The sequence below is a fragment of the Stenella coeruleoalba genome, assembly GCF_951394435.1.
Source record: "Stenella coeruleoalba genome assembly, chromosome: 12".
Taxonomy (NCBI): Eukaryota; Metazoa; Chordata; class Mammalia; order Artiodactyla; family Delphinidae; genus Stenella; species Stenella coeruleoalba.
Window position 1 is genome coordinate 22247957 of NC_137158.1, and position 15507 is coordinate 22263463.

The 15507-nt window shown below is 36.5% G+C and overlaps 1 protein-coding gene across 3 annotated transcripts in view; it reads left to right on the forward strand.

Moving 5' to 3' along the window:
* Positions 1–15507, forward strand: part of SLC35A1 (solute carrier family 35 member A1) — a 28115-nt gene that overhangs the window by 1066 nt on the left and 11542 nt on the right. For 2 of the 3 annotated variants that reach the window (XM_079938819.1, XM_079938818.1), the window contains exons 2-4: positions 3305–3482; positions 15003–15162; positions 15351–15503. In XM_079938819.1, coding sequence (XP_079794945.1) covers positions 3305–3482; positions 15003–15162; positions 15351–15503 — 491 coding nt within the window. The remainder of the gene's footprint in view (positions 1–3304; positions 3483–15002; positions 15163–15350; positions 15504–15507) is intronic. The other variant, XM_079938820.1, reaches the window with a different exon arrangement.

Here is a 15507-nt window from a genome sequence, read left to right on the forward strand (position 1 = left end):
TGCTTTGCTGAGTCCGGTAAGTAAGTAAGGACGAGAGCTGAATTTCTGAATGGTAGAGCAGTAGCTAGGAGACGTTGGGCAACACTCTTTCTCCACCCTTCTTTCGTAGAGCTCTTGGCTTTACCTCTGAACAAAGTTGAGCAAATATTTAAAGAATAGCTTTTTGCATGGGTACCAAATTATTTTCCTGGTTGAAGAGGCCACGTTTATTATTCAGGCCCTGCCCAGGGGGTACTGTCTGTAGTTGCATATGCTTCTCTTATTTGCTTTTCAAATAAGCCCAACCTTAAGTCTTTTTGTAGCAACACAGGAAGTAAAGGGAAAAAAGTAGAATTGTTTTGATAACTGACATAAAATGGGAATAGCGAGATTAATGGTGAAGGCAAGTTCAGAATTACATAAGTCGAATCATTATCTGAAATAGTTGCCACAATTTACACATTTAGGTTTACTGCCAATACATATTTGCTGTGCCTGGGTCATGTTATAAATCTTATATATGCCCACTAGAAATGTGTAATACAAAATTGCAGTTTCCTGAGCTTCCTGATATTCACAAAGGATTTATTTATCTGGGACTTAATGAATTTCCAGGTTCTCAGGTGTTACAAATAATGTCTCCTCTAAAATATAGTAAAGTATAACTGAGCAAAAGATTTAACTCCACACTGTAAATTTCATTTGGGGGGCATTTTCCACACAAAAACAGATACTGCGTGGGAGCTAATGGGAACTTTGTGAGAAGGAGAAAACAGTGCTGATGTGCCAGTGTGCCCACTCAATAATGCAGTTGAGTTGTGGACTTTTTTTTTTTCTCGTGGTGGAGCCTCTGGGCATGCGGGGTGGAACCCACGCCCCCTGCAGTGGAAGCGCGAAGTCTTAACCACTGGCCCACCTGGGAAGTCCCTGTATGGACTTTTGATATTACCCTGAAAAAAAACTGAAATTGCTAATAATTGAACTTTCATATTGGAGAATTAATGACTGGAGTGAAGAAGATATTTTGATCTAATGGTAAGCTGAAATTAGAGAAAATAATGCTTAAAAAAGCATTAAGTATTTTTAAAAAGTTTATTATATGTTTTAAAAGTGGTATTCTATACCAAAGCCCTATATGTTATACAAATATCTAAACTTATTTGTTTACGCTTCTATTTCCATCAGTAGTTATTTTCAAGAATATCATCTATATTCCCATTAATCACGATTCTAAGAGGTGTACTTTCAAAGTGTTAAACATTCACTATGTTGTTTTGGAATCAGGAACCTATATAAGAGCTAAAATAAAGTAGTTTTTAGTTTGGCGATTCTAACATCTCTTATTTATGAAAGTATTGATAATCTAGGATATGGGCTGGTAAACTTTTTCTGTTAACAGCTGATGGTCTCAGTCGTAACTACTCATCCTGCTGTTGCCCGGCAAAAAAAAAGTAGCCATAGATAGTTCAGAAACAAATGAGCGTAGTTGTGTTCCAGTAAAACGTTTTTTATGGACACTGAATCTGAATGTCATATAATTTTCACACATCCCAAAAGATTAACGAAAAACTTTTTTCCAACCGTTTAAAAATGTAAAACTATTCTCAGCTTGCAAGTCATATAAAAATGAGAGGAAATGTAGGTTGCTGACCCCCGATCAAGAAGATGGGAAATGCTTTCTCCTGTACTGCTGTTTATTTTTTAAGTTTTACATTTCCTCCTGTGTAGGAAAGTTTTAGAGCAAGCAAAGTATTATAGTAATCTCCTTCAATCCCTTTTACATTAACATTGCTTTTTGGGTCCTCAGATCTATTGGAAAGAAAGTTTAGGCGGAGAAGCTCTATTTCTTCTATTTTACCATATTACTTTTCAGTTAAGACCTAATGTAATTTAAAAAATCTGCCTGAAATTTACAAATAATTCTTTAATTCACCCAGGGAAAAATATTTATATTGAATAATCTGTTTCCTAGTGAGTTTCTACCTTACCATATAACTTATTTGAAACTCCTACTTTATTTTCCTGTGCAAGTCACCTTTGAATTGTGGTTAGGCTGCCAAAGTGGTGAACAAAAGTGTACATAGGGGTAATGTAGTTACAGTAGCAGCCCAGAGTTACCCCCTGTACCTCTGGTTCTTAACCCAGGTTGTCAAAGTATGGCCCATTGGTCAACCCAGCCTATCACTTGTTTTTGTATGGCCTATCAGCTAAGAATGGTTTTTACAGGTGAATGTTTGTAATTAATCTGATGGATCCCTAACTTTGAAGACCAATGAAGCAAAATATCACCCACGCACCCCATAGAATTCCCTTCTTCTCAATACTGTAAAGCATTGTACTCAATAATTATTATATTTTGAATTTTTCCAATTAAATATAAATTAAATGTGAAAGTATATTTTCTGTCTTGTCACCTAAGTACCTACATGATATCCTTGATTTTGCCTTGTGGCCTAAAAAACCTAAAATATTTACTCTTGGCCCTTTACAGAAAAAATTTGCTGATCCCTGTTTAACATGTGCCTTAGATTTGAAAGGTTACAGGTAGCTGGGGATGAGAGAGGTGTGAAGTGGGTAAAGAAAGTAGACATAGTTTGAGCATTAGGTGATGGTAGTCTCAGAGCAGGGCTGGGAGAATGGAAGGAGCCCTGGTACACCGGTGCTTGTGGTTTTATTGAAGGTGTTGGACCGGCCCTGGCACCTGAGTGATGACTGCTGCTCAGATATACTTGCAAGAAGTTCTTAAATTGAGTGTTCATAAGTTGTGTATATTTCCTGGATTTCAAGTTTTACAGAACTTCATTCTTAATACTCTTTTTTATGGTGTTATGAATTATCTTTCTTAGAATGCTATGAAATGAGAGGCTGGATGTAATTTGTTTTTTATTATGATGAAGTTCTATATTATTTTATCACTCCGTTATTCCTTTTGTTTTCTTTCTGCTGTCTCTCTATTTAGAACATACATTGCAGTAATCGTTTTCATCTTGCTTTTGTGTTTTGCTTTCACAAGTATGAATTATAAAGATATATAAAGTATGTGATTTATAACATCCTAAACTAGAGTTAGTTATGCCATATAACCTTGCACTTAAGCCCTCCCCAGGAACAAAATCTATGCCTAACCAGTTGATACTTAAAGTCAGCTGTGTTTTGTGTGTGTATGTTTGTTTCTGTTCATGTAGTTGGAAAATATTGTTTTGAAATAAATTTTTAAACGTATTTTGTGCTTGAAATAGAAGGCATTTTGAGGTATAACACTGCTTAACTTTTATATACATAATATTGTCTACTAAATAATATCTTTGTTGCACGTATTTTCCAGAAAATGTCAATTTATTATTCAAGTTATACTGCTTGGCAGTGATGACCCTGGTGGCTGCAACTTACACCATAGCTTTAAGATACACAAGGACATCAGACAAAGAACTCTACTTTTCAACCACAGCCGTGTGTATCACAGAAGTTATAAAGTTATTGCTAAGTGTGGGAATTTTAGCTAAGTGAGTATAAATACTTTTTAGTGTGTTAAGTTATTAATTTTTTACTCAGTTATGTTCTTTATCAGAAGATTCAAGCTACATCTTTGTATGTTTGATTGCTTTAGAGCAGTCTTCCTCAACTCAGGACAGTTTTGCTCCCTTGGAGATATTATTTTGGTTGACCCAACTTGGGGGATGCTACTGGCATCAAGTAGGTGGAGGCCAAGGGTGCTGATAAATGTCCTACAATGTCCTGTCCTCCAGGACAGCACTCCATAACAAAGAATTACCCAGCCCCACATATGAGTAGTGCCGAAGTTGAAGAATTCCACCCTAAAGCAGGGGTTAGCAAACTGTGGCCCATTGGCCAAATCCAGTTTGCTGCTTATTTTTGTTGCAACAGAGACAGTATGGTGGCTCACAGAGCCTAGACTATTTACGATTTGGTTCTTACAGGAAACATTTGCTGACTTCTGTTGTAGAGGAATATTATGATAATAATAGTTATCATTTCTTTTTTTTTAAAGGGCTTCAAATGCTTGGCTTATTTATTTACATTTATTTATTTGTATTATTTATTATTATTTATTTTTAATTTATTATTTATCATTTATTTATTTATTATTGATTGATTGATTGGTGGCTGGGTTGGGTCTTCATTTCTGTGCAAGGGCTTTCTCTAGTTGTGGCAAGTGGGGGCCACTCTTCATCACAGTGCGCGGGCCTCTCACTATCGCGGCCTCTCTTGTTGCGGAGCACAGGCTCCAGACGTGCAGGCTCAGTAGTTGTGGCTCACAGGCCTAGTTGCTCCGCGGCATGTGGGATCTTCCCAGACCAGGGCTTGAACCCGTGTCCCCTGCATTAGCAGGCAGATTCTCAACCACTGTGCCACCAGGGAAGCCCTAGTTAACATTTCTTGAGTGTTTCCTGTATTAAGTGTTAGGCACTGTGCTAAGTGCTTTTCATTAGTTATCTCATTTAATCTTTATATATTTTTTAGGTTAAGTACTACAATTACCCCTATTTTATCTATACAGCATCTGAGGTTCCTCCCTTGCTATACTTTTACTATGTGGCAGCACTGGGTTTTGTATCAGTAACATCCTATGAAAATCGTTTTAGCCAAGGATGCAGTATAAGAGAGGGTTAAGAATAGGGGCTTTGGAGTGACACAGACCTAATTTTAGTCCTAGACTCATTGGGATTATGACTTTCCACGTATTCCTTAACTTCTCTGAGCTTTAGTTTCTTCATTTCTTCTTTTCTTAAAGTTTATGTTATAAGTCTTCAGTCCTGCCCATAGCCCAATAGTTTTATGCTTGTCTGTTTTCATTTCCCACATTATATTATTCATAGACTGGAATACTTTAAGTCTGATAAAAATCAGATGACTTTCTCACCACCAATAAAGAAATATATGCAGTGAGTTTATGGGGCTGAAAAGGGAAATTCTAGACACTGAGTCTATAAAACTAGGGGTCAGAGTCCATTCAAGACAGGAAAACAGCCATAGTCTGTGGATGAGAGAAAAACAGCAACAAGAGACAAGAGAAAATGAAACAACAGGAGGTGAGCTTTGGGTTATGTTGTATAGTTTCTTCATTTCTTAATTGGAGAAAATAGGGTTGTGAGAATTAAATAAAATCTGGTAGGAAATTACTTGGGGAACGATTTATGAGATGGGGACCCATCTGGGTCATGTGGGTGGGTGAATTCATCTAGGTTTCAAGATGTGGGCTGATGAGAGTGGGAAGTAGTGAGGAATAGCATGTATGTAGGTTTAAATTACATTTAAACACTTTAAAATTTCATTTAACAAATGCTTATTAAGTGATTTCTGTGTGACAGTTTTATCATAGGTGCTGGATATACAGGTATGAATGAAGTAGATATGGTTTCTCCTTGCTTGGAACTTAGTTTCAGTGGAAGAGACCGAAAATGAACTAGTAAACACACACATTATTACAAATAACCATCAGAAAAAAATACTCTAAAACTGGCTTGGGAAAGGAGGAAAGAACAGAAAATAACTTGAGACTTGATGGTGGAAAGCTTTAATAGAAAATTTGTGTTTAAAATTTATCTTGTAGGCAGAGATACTGTGGCAGCCTAACTTGTTAGGTTGCAAGTAGGGTAAAACCTCAGACCTTTCACAGCTTTTTACTTAACAAGATCCATTTTTAAGGAAATTTGGCTTCCACTATTCTGCATAATGTCAGGTAAAGGAGGGGCTTTATTGTACCTTTAAAACTTTAAAAGGCAGTGTTCCAAAGGAAAAAATCTGCTTGAAGCTCTAGAACAACATCCATATAACAATTTAAGCGTTAATAAATTAATAAAGTCTTAGGGCTTAACTTCTTTTAAAACAAAAATGGCGATATTGGAAAAAGGGGAATAGGGGAACATTTCTTCTCCTTATTCCCCAGCTTCCTTAGGGAGAAAAAATTATGACCCAGGAATGAAATAGGGCTGTCAAGCATGAAATCAGCTATTTTAAACTGTAAGATCAGATCATGGTTTTGTTGTTTCGTTAACTGTTAAGACTTTAAAAACCAATGTGCAGAAAAGCAATGAGGCCTTTGGTTTAACTCAGCAGTTGGGCTAGTGTCCTGCTAACCTGTCTGCATGACTTTTTGTTTCATTTTGATGCTTTTTCAGCTTTGCATTGCTTGCTATTCTTAAGTTATTCAGTGTTATGGATATGGTCAGTTGTAGTTTGTTTTGTGGAAACGTTTTTGGAAATTATATCAAAATATTAATGAAAGCAGAAAAGTTTCCACGAGTTCACCAGACAAGTCCCAATAATGGTGTTGAAATAGCAACAGTGTGGAAAACTAAATACTGTACTTCATCATCATGATTATCACCAGTAATCACTTACTGTGTATGTCACCTGCATAGTGTAGAGGCTCTTTTATGAACATTTACCTGCAGAGTACACAAGACCAGGGACAGTCAGGACAAAGTAAAGTATTATGACACAGAGTTTTGGTGGTTGGCATTTGACACTACATGGCTAACAAGAATTTGGCTGTGAAGAAGAATCATTTAAAACACAGCGAGTTTCCAAGTGGAAAAAGCACTGGAAAATCATAAAGCATGAAAGAAGTGAAATGCATTTGAAATTACTGGATTTTAAAGCAAATGTAATTTTTATGGAGAAACATGTTGGCAAATTATCATGTTCTTATTCAAAACACATTGGTAGAATGGAATACCTGCTATTCATAACAAGAAAATATTTTATTTCTTGGAGCAAAGGGGTTACTTTTAAGAGGGCATCTGTGAAAAATGTTAATCTCTTGGAATGATAAAAGAGTGATAGAGAAAGGAGAATTTTACCCATGAGGTCACAGGTTGATAGCTACGGAATGAAATGAAAGGATATCGTGATTGCATCTTCAGCTTCTTCAGCAATATGTCATGAGACAATCGTTAATGAAACTAAAGCATAGCTGTGTGGGAAACATACCCAGTGAAAATGTTGCGGGCTTCCTCTCTGAGGAAGTACATTTAAACCCAGACCTGAAGATTGAATCGAAGTAGGGCAAGAGAAGAGCAGAGAGAAGGTAAAGAGAACAGTGTGTTTGAAGAACAACAAATCAGTGTATGTGGAGTGCTGTGAGAGGGGAGTGGTGCTAAGATGAAGCAGGAGAGGTCGGCAGGGTATCAAGAGTAATTCTATGGGCCTGTAAAGGATTTTGGATTTTATCTCAAGTGCATTGAAAATCACTGAATGGTTTAAATCAGGGACTAACATGGTGACCCACATTACTTTGAGTTACTTTGTTGATTCCTTTGAGGAGAATGGATTGGAAGGGTATACGAGTTGGAAGTAAGGGAGCTTATTAGAGCCCAGGGATTGTGGCCATGATGACAGAGCAGGTGATGAAGGTAATGGAATTGAGTTATGTTCTAGAAGTAGAATCTATAGGACTTGGTGATGGGTTTGGTGACTTGATTCTTACTATCTCAGTAGTTACCACAGACACTGAATTACTGAATACTGAACTTTTGCTCCTAGAGGAAATACAGGGATAGGTTCCTGTGAGCCTCTGGTCACAACATTTTCATCAACTGATCACTATATAACCATGTTTCTGTTTAAAGACACCTTATTTAGTACGTATTGTTGACTCATTAGCATTGAACTCAGGGCCAACAGCACTATTAATCATGCTCGCACAAAGCTTATCTAACATGTATTTTCCCCATAAGGCACATCACAGCTTTCTTGCACTAAGGGACACTAGCCAGCACTTTAGCACTATTGCTATAATATATAATGTTATAAGTTGAAATTGCCTTAGAAAAATCAAAGAATAATGCTTCTTTGGGGGACAGTTGTGAAAAATGAATTTTTGAAAACCTAATGAGCAGATATCTAACTTCTTTTCTTTAGAAAGCAAGTAACTACACTCTGGAATACCAGCTGTTAATCACTGTCAAAATATGTTATGTAGGGCTTCCCTGGTGGCGCAGTGGTTGGGAGTCCGCCTGCCGATGCAGGGGACACGGGTTCGTGCCCCGGTCCGGGAAGATCCCACATGCCGCGGAGCGGCTGGTCCCGTGAGCCATGGCCGCTGAGCCTGTGTGCCCGGAGCCTGTGCTCTGCAACGGGAAAGGCCACAACAGTGAGAGGCCCGCGTACCGCAAAAAAAAAAAAAAAAAAAAAATATGTTATGTAAAGTGCCAAACATCCTCTTTTAAGATTGCAGCAACTAAGTTTGCTGCCTTCAGACATTCAGGATTGTTGCTGTTGAGAATGGCAGGCTGCCAGAGAGTGAAGGTGTTAAGGAAACATTCTTCCCCGTCTCCCCTTAAAAACAGGTGAGGGAAACATGCAGGTAAACACAGCTAATTTTCATTTCATTCTCGTGCCACTGCTTTAGCCTTAGCTATTATTTCATCTTCTACGGTGAGAAATCTTAGGTTGAGGGAAGTTTTCATTTGCCAAAGGTACCTAGAAAGTGACTGGCAGTGAGGATTCGAAGGCAAGTTCCCTGATTTCTAATTTTCAAATTATAAGTATTTTAGAACAAAATAATTGAGCTGTTTTGTGATTAGCTAGGGCAAAGATAAGCATTTAGTAGCATTGTTAGACATTTCAGTAATAGCAATAATTTTATTTTTTGTTTTTTCTCTTAAGTTTTTATTTCCAAATGTTAAATTTTACCATATTCTTTTTTTTTTTTTTTTTTTTTTTTTGCGGTACGCGGGCCCCTCACCGTTGTGGCCTCTCCCGTTGTGGAGCACAGGCTCTGGACACACAGGCTCAGCGGCCATGGCTCACGGGCCCAGCCGCTCCGCAGCATGTGGGATCTTCCCGGACCGGGACACAAACCCACGTCCCCTGCAGCGGCAGGCGGACTCTCAACCACTGCGCCACCAGGGAAGCCCTAAATTTTACCATATTCTTGATTGCAGTGTATTTGTGTGGGTGTATATTGTTTTTATGTTTTGAGAGCAAGTTTTACACAAGATGCCCCTTTGTCCCTAAATTCTTCAGTGCCTATTTTCTAAAAACAAGGACATTCTCTTACATAATAACAGAATATCAAAATTGACACATTAGTATTGATACAATACTGTTATCTAATTCATAGACCTTAGATAATTTTGTTGCCCACTGATGTCCTTTATCAGTAAAATAATCACACTTTACAGTAGTATTATATCTCTAGCTGCCTTTAATCTGAGACAGTTCCTCCATCTTTTTTTCTTGTCTTTGACATTGTTGAAGAGCATAGTCCATTTAATTTGTAGAATGTCCCACAGTTTATGTTTATTGATTGCTTTCTTATGATTAAATTTAAGGTTTTGGTCAGGAATATCATAGAAATGATGTGTCTTTCTCAGTGCAGTGTATCACGAAGCACATAATATCCATTTGCCCCATTACTGGTGATTTAACTTTGATTCCTTGATTAAGGTAGTGCCTGCCAGGTTTCTCCAGATAAAGTTACCAATTTTCTCTTTGTAACTATTAAGTATCATGTGGAGAGAATCTTTGAAACTAGGTATATATCCTCTTTCTCATCATTTTTATTGTTCTTTGATGTTGCCAAATGGTAATTTCCCAGTTCCATCATTCTCTATACATTTATTGGTTGGCATTCTACTCTAAGAAACTCCCTTCTCTCCCTCTTCCTCTCTCTCCCCGCTACGTGTCCTTCTCCCTCTCAGTGTAGATTCATGGATTATTTTATTATATTTGCTGGAATCCATTATTATCATTTATTTCGATGCTCAAATTGTCCCAGATTTGGACAGTGGGATCATCTTCAAGGTTCCTCCTGTTTCTTTTCTTTTCTTTTTCACTTACATATTTTCATCCATCTTTGAGCAGGTTCTTTTTAGCATAGCAAGATGTTCATAGCTTATCTTATACTTTCCCTGCCCCAATCCCAAAATCATACATTTCTCTAAGAAGCCTTGTTCCTTTTTTCCCAAAATGGTATTTAGAAACCAGAATCTAGACATGAGGTGTGCACATTGCTACTGGGGGTATCATAACTTCTGGGCCCTTTCAGTAGCCAGAGCTAGGTAACATGTATGTGTATACATACATACCTGTCTGTTTCTCTGTTTCTGTATATATGTGTTTGTGTATACAACTATGAGTAATATATTATTTGATACCTGCAATTCTGATCCAGTACCACAGAGTTCATTGCAACTTTTCCCTTTTCCAATGGTGGTGAGTTTGACTTCCATTATCCTCAAGATATTTACTTATTTGCTCAGTCCTAGAATACATAATAAGTAGACTCAGAACTTCTAAGATACAGCTGTGAAAAAGCAAACCTACTAACTAAAGTTCAGTATTTGTATGTAGGTTTTTTTTTGCCTTTAGTTTTAGAGCAATATAGTAAAAAGCCTGTGTCTTAGAATACTTGGGTTAGTTCTATTTTTCTCCTTCCGTGTAATTTTGGTATTCATTAAAAAAACTGACAGGGTTGTTTTTTCTTTTCTTGGTTTCTGTTTGTAATTAATTTGGAGTTTTCCACCATCCTTGTTGATTTTACTTACAATTTCTAGTAATCTTTGGAATATGAAATTATACTTGTTTCAATCAAAAGTTAATTTAGAACTGCAAGGAAAAAAAGGGGAGTGTGTGGAAGAATTAATGAATGGCTACTTTATTTTGATAAATAAGGTTTAAGGTTTATACAGTCTGATTGGGGAGTTCGATTACATGCATTGTGTGTGCATACAGTTTACACTGCTTTGCTTTTTAACTTTTTTTTCACTTAAATGTTTTATCTTAGAGATGGTTCCATGTCTGTACATAGAAATCTGTCTCATTCCTTTTAAGAGCTGTGTGGTATTCCACTATATGGATGTATCACATACACCAGTTTCTATTGATGGGCATTTGGGTGTGTCCAGTCTTCTGCTACTACAAAACAAAGATGTAATAATTATCTTTTTATATACACTGCTGTGTACATGTATAATTACATCAGATCACTTTTATATTGAAAAGGAAATTAATAAATCCTATTTTTGGGGAGGGGAGCAGCTTAGCAGTTGGATGTTGCAAAAGCTTTATATGTGGGTAAGTTATTTTTTAAGTATTTGACTAAGTTACCAATTTCTAAGTTATAATTCCAGTTGAAACATCAAACAATACATTTAAAAATATTTTAGTTTTTCATAAAATAATTACTATAACAATTCACAGGAAAATTGCTAGTTAGCTGTATGCTTTACTAAACCCTGTCATAGCTATTAAAATTGATACTTTTGATTTAAGTCTGTCATTTGTGATGTGAAAAGGAAATGAAAACACTACATGTTGTCTTAGAACAAAGTCAACTTTTTATTGTTTGCTATCCACCACAGCCTGTAAAGACTAAAGAAACCTAGAAGGAGGTGTAAATGTACATACACTTTGGGTGTGTTTCGTAATAAACCAAATGCATCTTAAATCTTTGTACTACTTATCCAGATAAGACTGGAGAAGATTATTTTACTGTTTCATAGTATTATCTAGAATAATGAATGAAGCTCTCAGATACCTATGTCATAGATTATCCAGCCCTATTCTGTTTTTCTTGCTGAGTTTACATTTTGACTGCCTCTTTGTACTCAATGCTATAAGGGGTTTAGGGTCATGGGGAGGAAGTAAAAGTCATGTACCTCATATGATGGGTATTTTTGTCCTCAAATGACCTCATTATTGGTTTTTAAACTTAGCTTCCCAGAATCTTTTATGCGAGTTAATTTTAATTAACTTTGCAGATGATAAGAAATTTGTAAGGGAAATTTAGATTTCTTAAACTCATGAGTAACTTCTGCTGTATTATTCCATTTTGCACAGTGCCTTGGTAACCTAGCCAAGGATTTCAGGCCTCCTAGTAGTTCTCCTCAGATCAGGAGCTGGAAGAATGAGGCCTACTTTTGACCAAACATAGATCAGAAAGAATTGGTTTCAGCTGGTTGATAGGAAAGTTGGGGGGGCTGCAGCAGCGGAATCTCTCTGCAATCAACATGGAGCGTCAGCATTCCTTGAGGTAACAACAGGTTGCACATGGATTCTATTCCAGTGATAAAAATCAAAGAGTAAATTTAATGGGACAGACTATATCTAAAAAAATTAGTGTATGCTTTTTGATTATACACACGTTTTCTCTTATCTCACAATGTCATTTATATAATTAAATTCAATAAATTTGTTTTTAACAAAAGGTACTCATTAAAGTGCTTGGGATTTGATTTCCAGAAAATATCAGAGCAGGAAAATGGAAGAAAAAGTGGTCTTTGGTTTTTATGTTTTTTTAGTATTCAGAGAACACTATTCAAGGCTGTAGTATATTTAGAATTGATCATTTATCTTTGTCTACTTAACAGTAAAACAAAAGGATAGATGATTACTAATGTTTTCTGGAAGATATATTGCTATTACTTTTTTTAACTTTAGTGAGTAAGACTGTAAGTTTTAGAGCTGTATTCTTATTAAATATATTAAATTAAGCAAGATTTAATCTAATACCGAAATAATTTATCTCCTCCTTTAAAACTTTCTGTGCGGTAACATTCCCCTATATTCTTTCTTATACCTCCTAAATCTCTTTCTAATATCATTAATTATTTTGAGCTTTTGTTTTTTTTACAATTTCTTTCAGCATTCTCTGCTATTTTTTGCAACTTATTTCAAAATATCTTGTTATAATTATATAATATTGATATAATTCTAAGGTACCATGGTGAAGCTTGAGCTTTCCAGTAGTTAGCATTCTGGTATACCTTGGCTTCTCTTATATCTACATTAGAGAAGGAAGCAGAAAAAGATAGTAAAGTCTTTCTGGCAGTGGAGAAGTAATAGTTCCTAAGTATCCAATAAAAAGGATATAGCCAGAAGAGCCAAAGACCTGAAGGTTAATCTGGACACACCATACTCTACTCGTTTTTCATGTTGAAGGAAAGGAGTACTCAGATTGGCTGGTGATGTCTCGCAGGCCCTTCATTTGATGTGAAAGCTGAAAAGTGGGAGAAGAGATAAAAGTGACGGAGAAAAGGGACCTCAGCAGCCTTGATTATTGGTACAGCCATGGTTAATAGAAGAAGCTGTTAGATCCTTAAGCAGCCTGTATTCTAGCAGAGCAAAGAGAGCCAGTGATAAAGAGATCAACTCTGTTCTCTGGATAGGCAGAAATTCATTTGATACCATTGAGGGTTTAGAGTATCTCTAAGGAGTGGAGGTAAGATGGCATTGCCCATAGCTAGGGATTAGGGAAGGGATAAGTGGCTACTAAACTAGAGCTTGAGGAATCGTATGTGGGAGATAAATGGACATGGAAGGAGGTGGACTGTGAAAGATAGGTACAAACAGGTACCTCTCTGTAGTTCTTTAGGGAGCCACTCTGAAGATACATTAGTATAGAAGTCAGCATTTTGGAAGGGCATTAAGTAATGATATAGTAAAAGCAGTGTCCTGTACTTCACACAGCCTGTAAGATTTATGTCTCTGCCATCATGTTTCCTAGTGAGAATTATGACAATAAAGAAAATGTTCAATTATATCACCTTGTTAAAACGGTTCTTTGAGTTGGACCTCTGTGATTCTTCTTTTTCATTTTAATCTTTTTTCTCTTCAATTTTATAATTGAGGGAAAACTTTGAGAAATTATTCTTTATACTCTTTTAAGAGGTGGAGAATTATATAGAACATCTTAGATTTGTGTTAGAAAAAAGAATGGTAAATGGGTAAAGGGCCAACCTTCAGCTATCTGGAAAACTCTACAATGCAGACTTTCCCAGTAATCTTCTGGCATTCTCTCCCTCTTCTGCATGGAGTGTAGAGTCGCCCTCCAGGCTGTGTGCATTACTTTTCAGCATGTAGCTTTGGCAGCAAAGTATGGTCTGTAACTAAGAAGGGCATCTTTTGTTTCTGTGGCCTAGGCCAAATTTCCTGTCTTAATTATTTTCTTGGGGGCTGGAGTGTTCTACAGTGGATAAGGCATGGGTAGTTAATTAGACATTATGGACTCTTTGCTCCTCCTCAGAACTTGGTAATTATTTTTGCACTATTTAAATATGAAAATATCCAATTAGTGACTGTTGATTCTAATGTTAACCCAAAATATAGAGGCTCATTGTGAGTTGAAATAGCTCCATCTTCCCAACGAAGTATTATGGTCCTTTTAAGGATCTTGTGAGGGGCAGTTAGGAGCCTTTTGATGTAGCACTTTTTTTTGGTGTTAATGCTTATAAAAGTGTTCTTTGATTTGTATTTTCAGGAAATAAGTGAGCTGATTTACAACAGGGGGAAGTATGAGCCAGATTAGCTAGTTCCTCCTGAGGAACAATAAGAATACTTAAGAGCATGCATCAATCAATATGCACTCAAGTAGTAAGCTTTATGTATGTTCCAGGTACAGTTTACCTTACTGATATTAGTAAATTATTCAGATTTCCTGCAAAATTATACAGATACATACTTGAATTTTATGAGAATATGCTTATTTAAAGATTTACTGTCTGCCATATTGCACTAACACGGAATTAATTTACAAATAATATTGACCTGCATCACTCAATTCCTATCCCAAGTAACTTCTATAACTACTAACGCTTTTTTCTTTTGTTTGCAATTAAAATCTATTGTAATTTTAAAAATTAAAAAATACATATGCAACCTGATTAATCTAAAAAATAATCTGGGTGAACTTGATGCAATGGCAGTTAAAGTGGCAGGGATTACATTAACTTTTTATAGGTAATATCGGCAGTTCTGGTTTCCTGGTACTCTCATTGTTTAATATACTCAAAAGCCCCTGAAACTTTGACCAGAGGATGAGGGTGGTAAACCTAATTGTCATATTTTCCCAAATGAAGATTGTAGTTGTTTTTCTTTTATGGGGATGCATTGCTGGTTTGCTTCTTTTAATAAATCTAAAATCAGTTAAAAATTCTAGAAATAAGTATCAATGAACATAACACAATGTAGCTATCCTATGTGTGACAGTATCTAATAAAGGATGATCTTTCATTTTCTTCCTCATCCCTTCTCATTTCCCCTTTTTGTTTTCAAAGAGAAACTGGTAATCTGGGTAGATTCAAGGCATCTTTAAGAGAAAATGTCTTGGGGAGCCCCAAGGAACTGATGAAGTTGAGCGTGCCTTCCTTAGTGTATGCTGTGCAGAACAACATGGCTTTCCTGGCTCTCAGCAATCTGGATGCAGCAGTGTATCAGGTAGGTGAAGTAGATGATAATGGCAGGCGCAAAATCTTAAAAAATGTTTTCACGGTGAAAAGATGTTTTACTAACCCTTTATCAAACTATTGAATATTTTTCTCTACAGCTGTGTTCATATCAGAAATAATACATTTGTGTCAGAGTCTAATGTAAACCGAGCTGATGAGTTCATTGTTTGTTGGTAGGTGACGTACCAGTTGAAGATTCCTTGTACTGCTCTATGTACCGTTCTAATGTTAAACAGGACGCTCAGCAGGTTACAGTGGATTTCAGTTTTTATGCTGTGTGGAGGAGTCGTCCTCGTACAGTGGAGACCAGCCCAGGCCACAGGCGTCGTGGTAA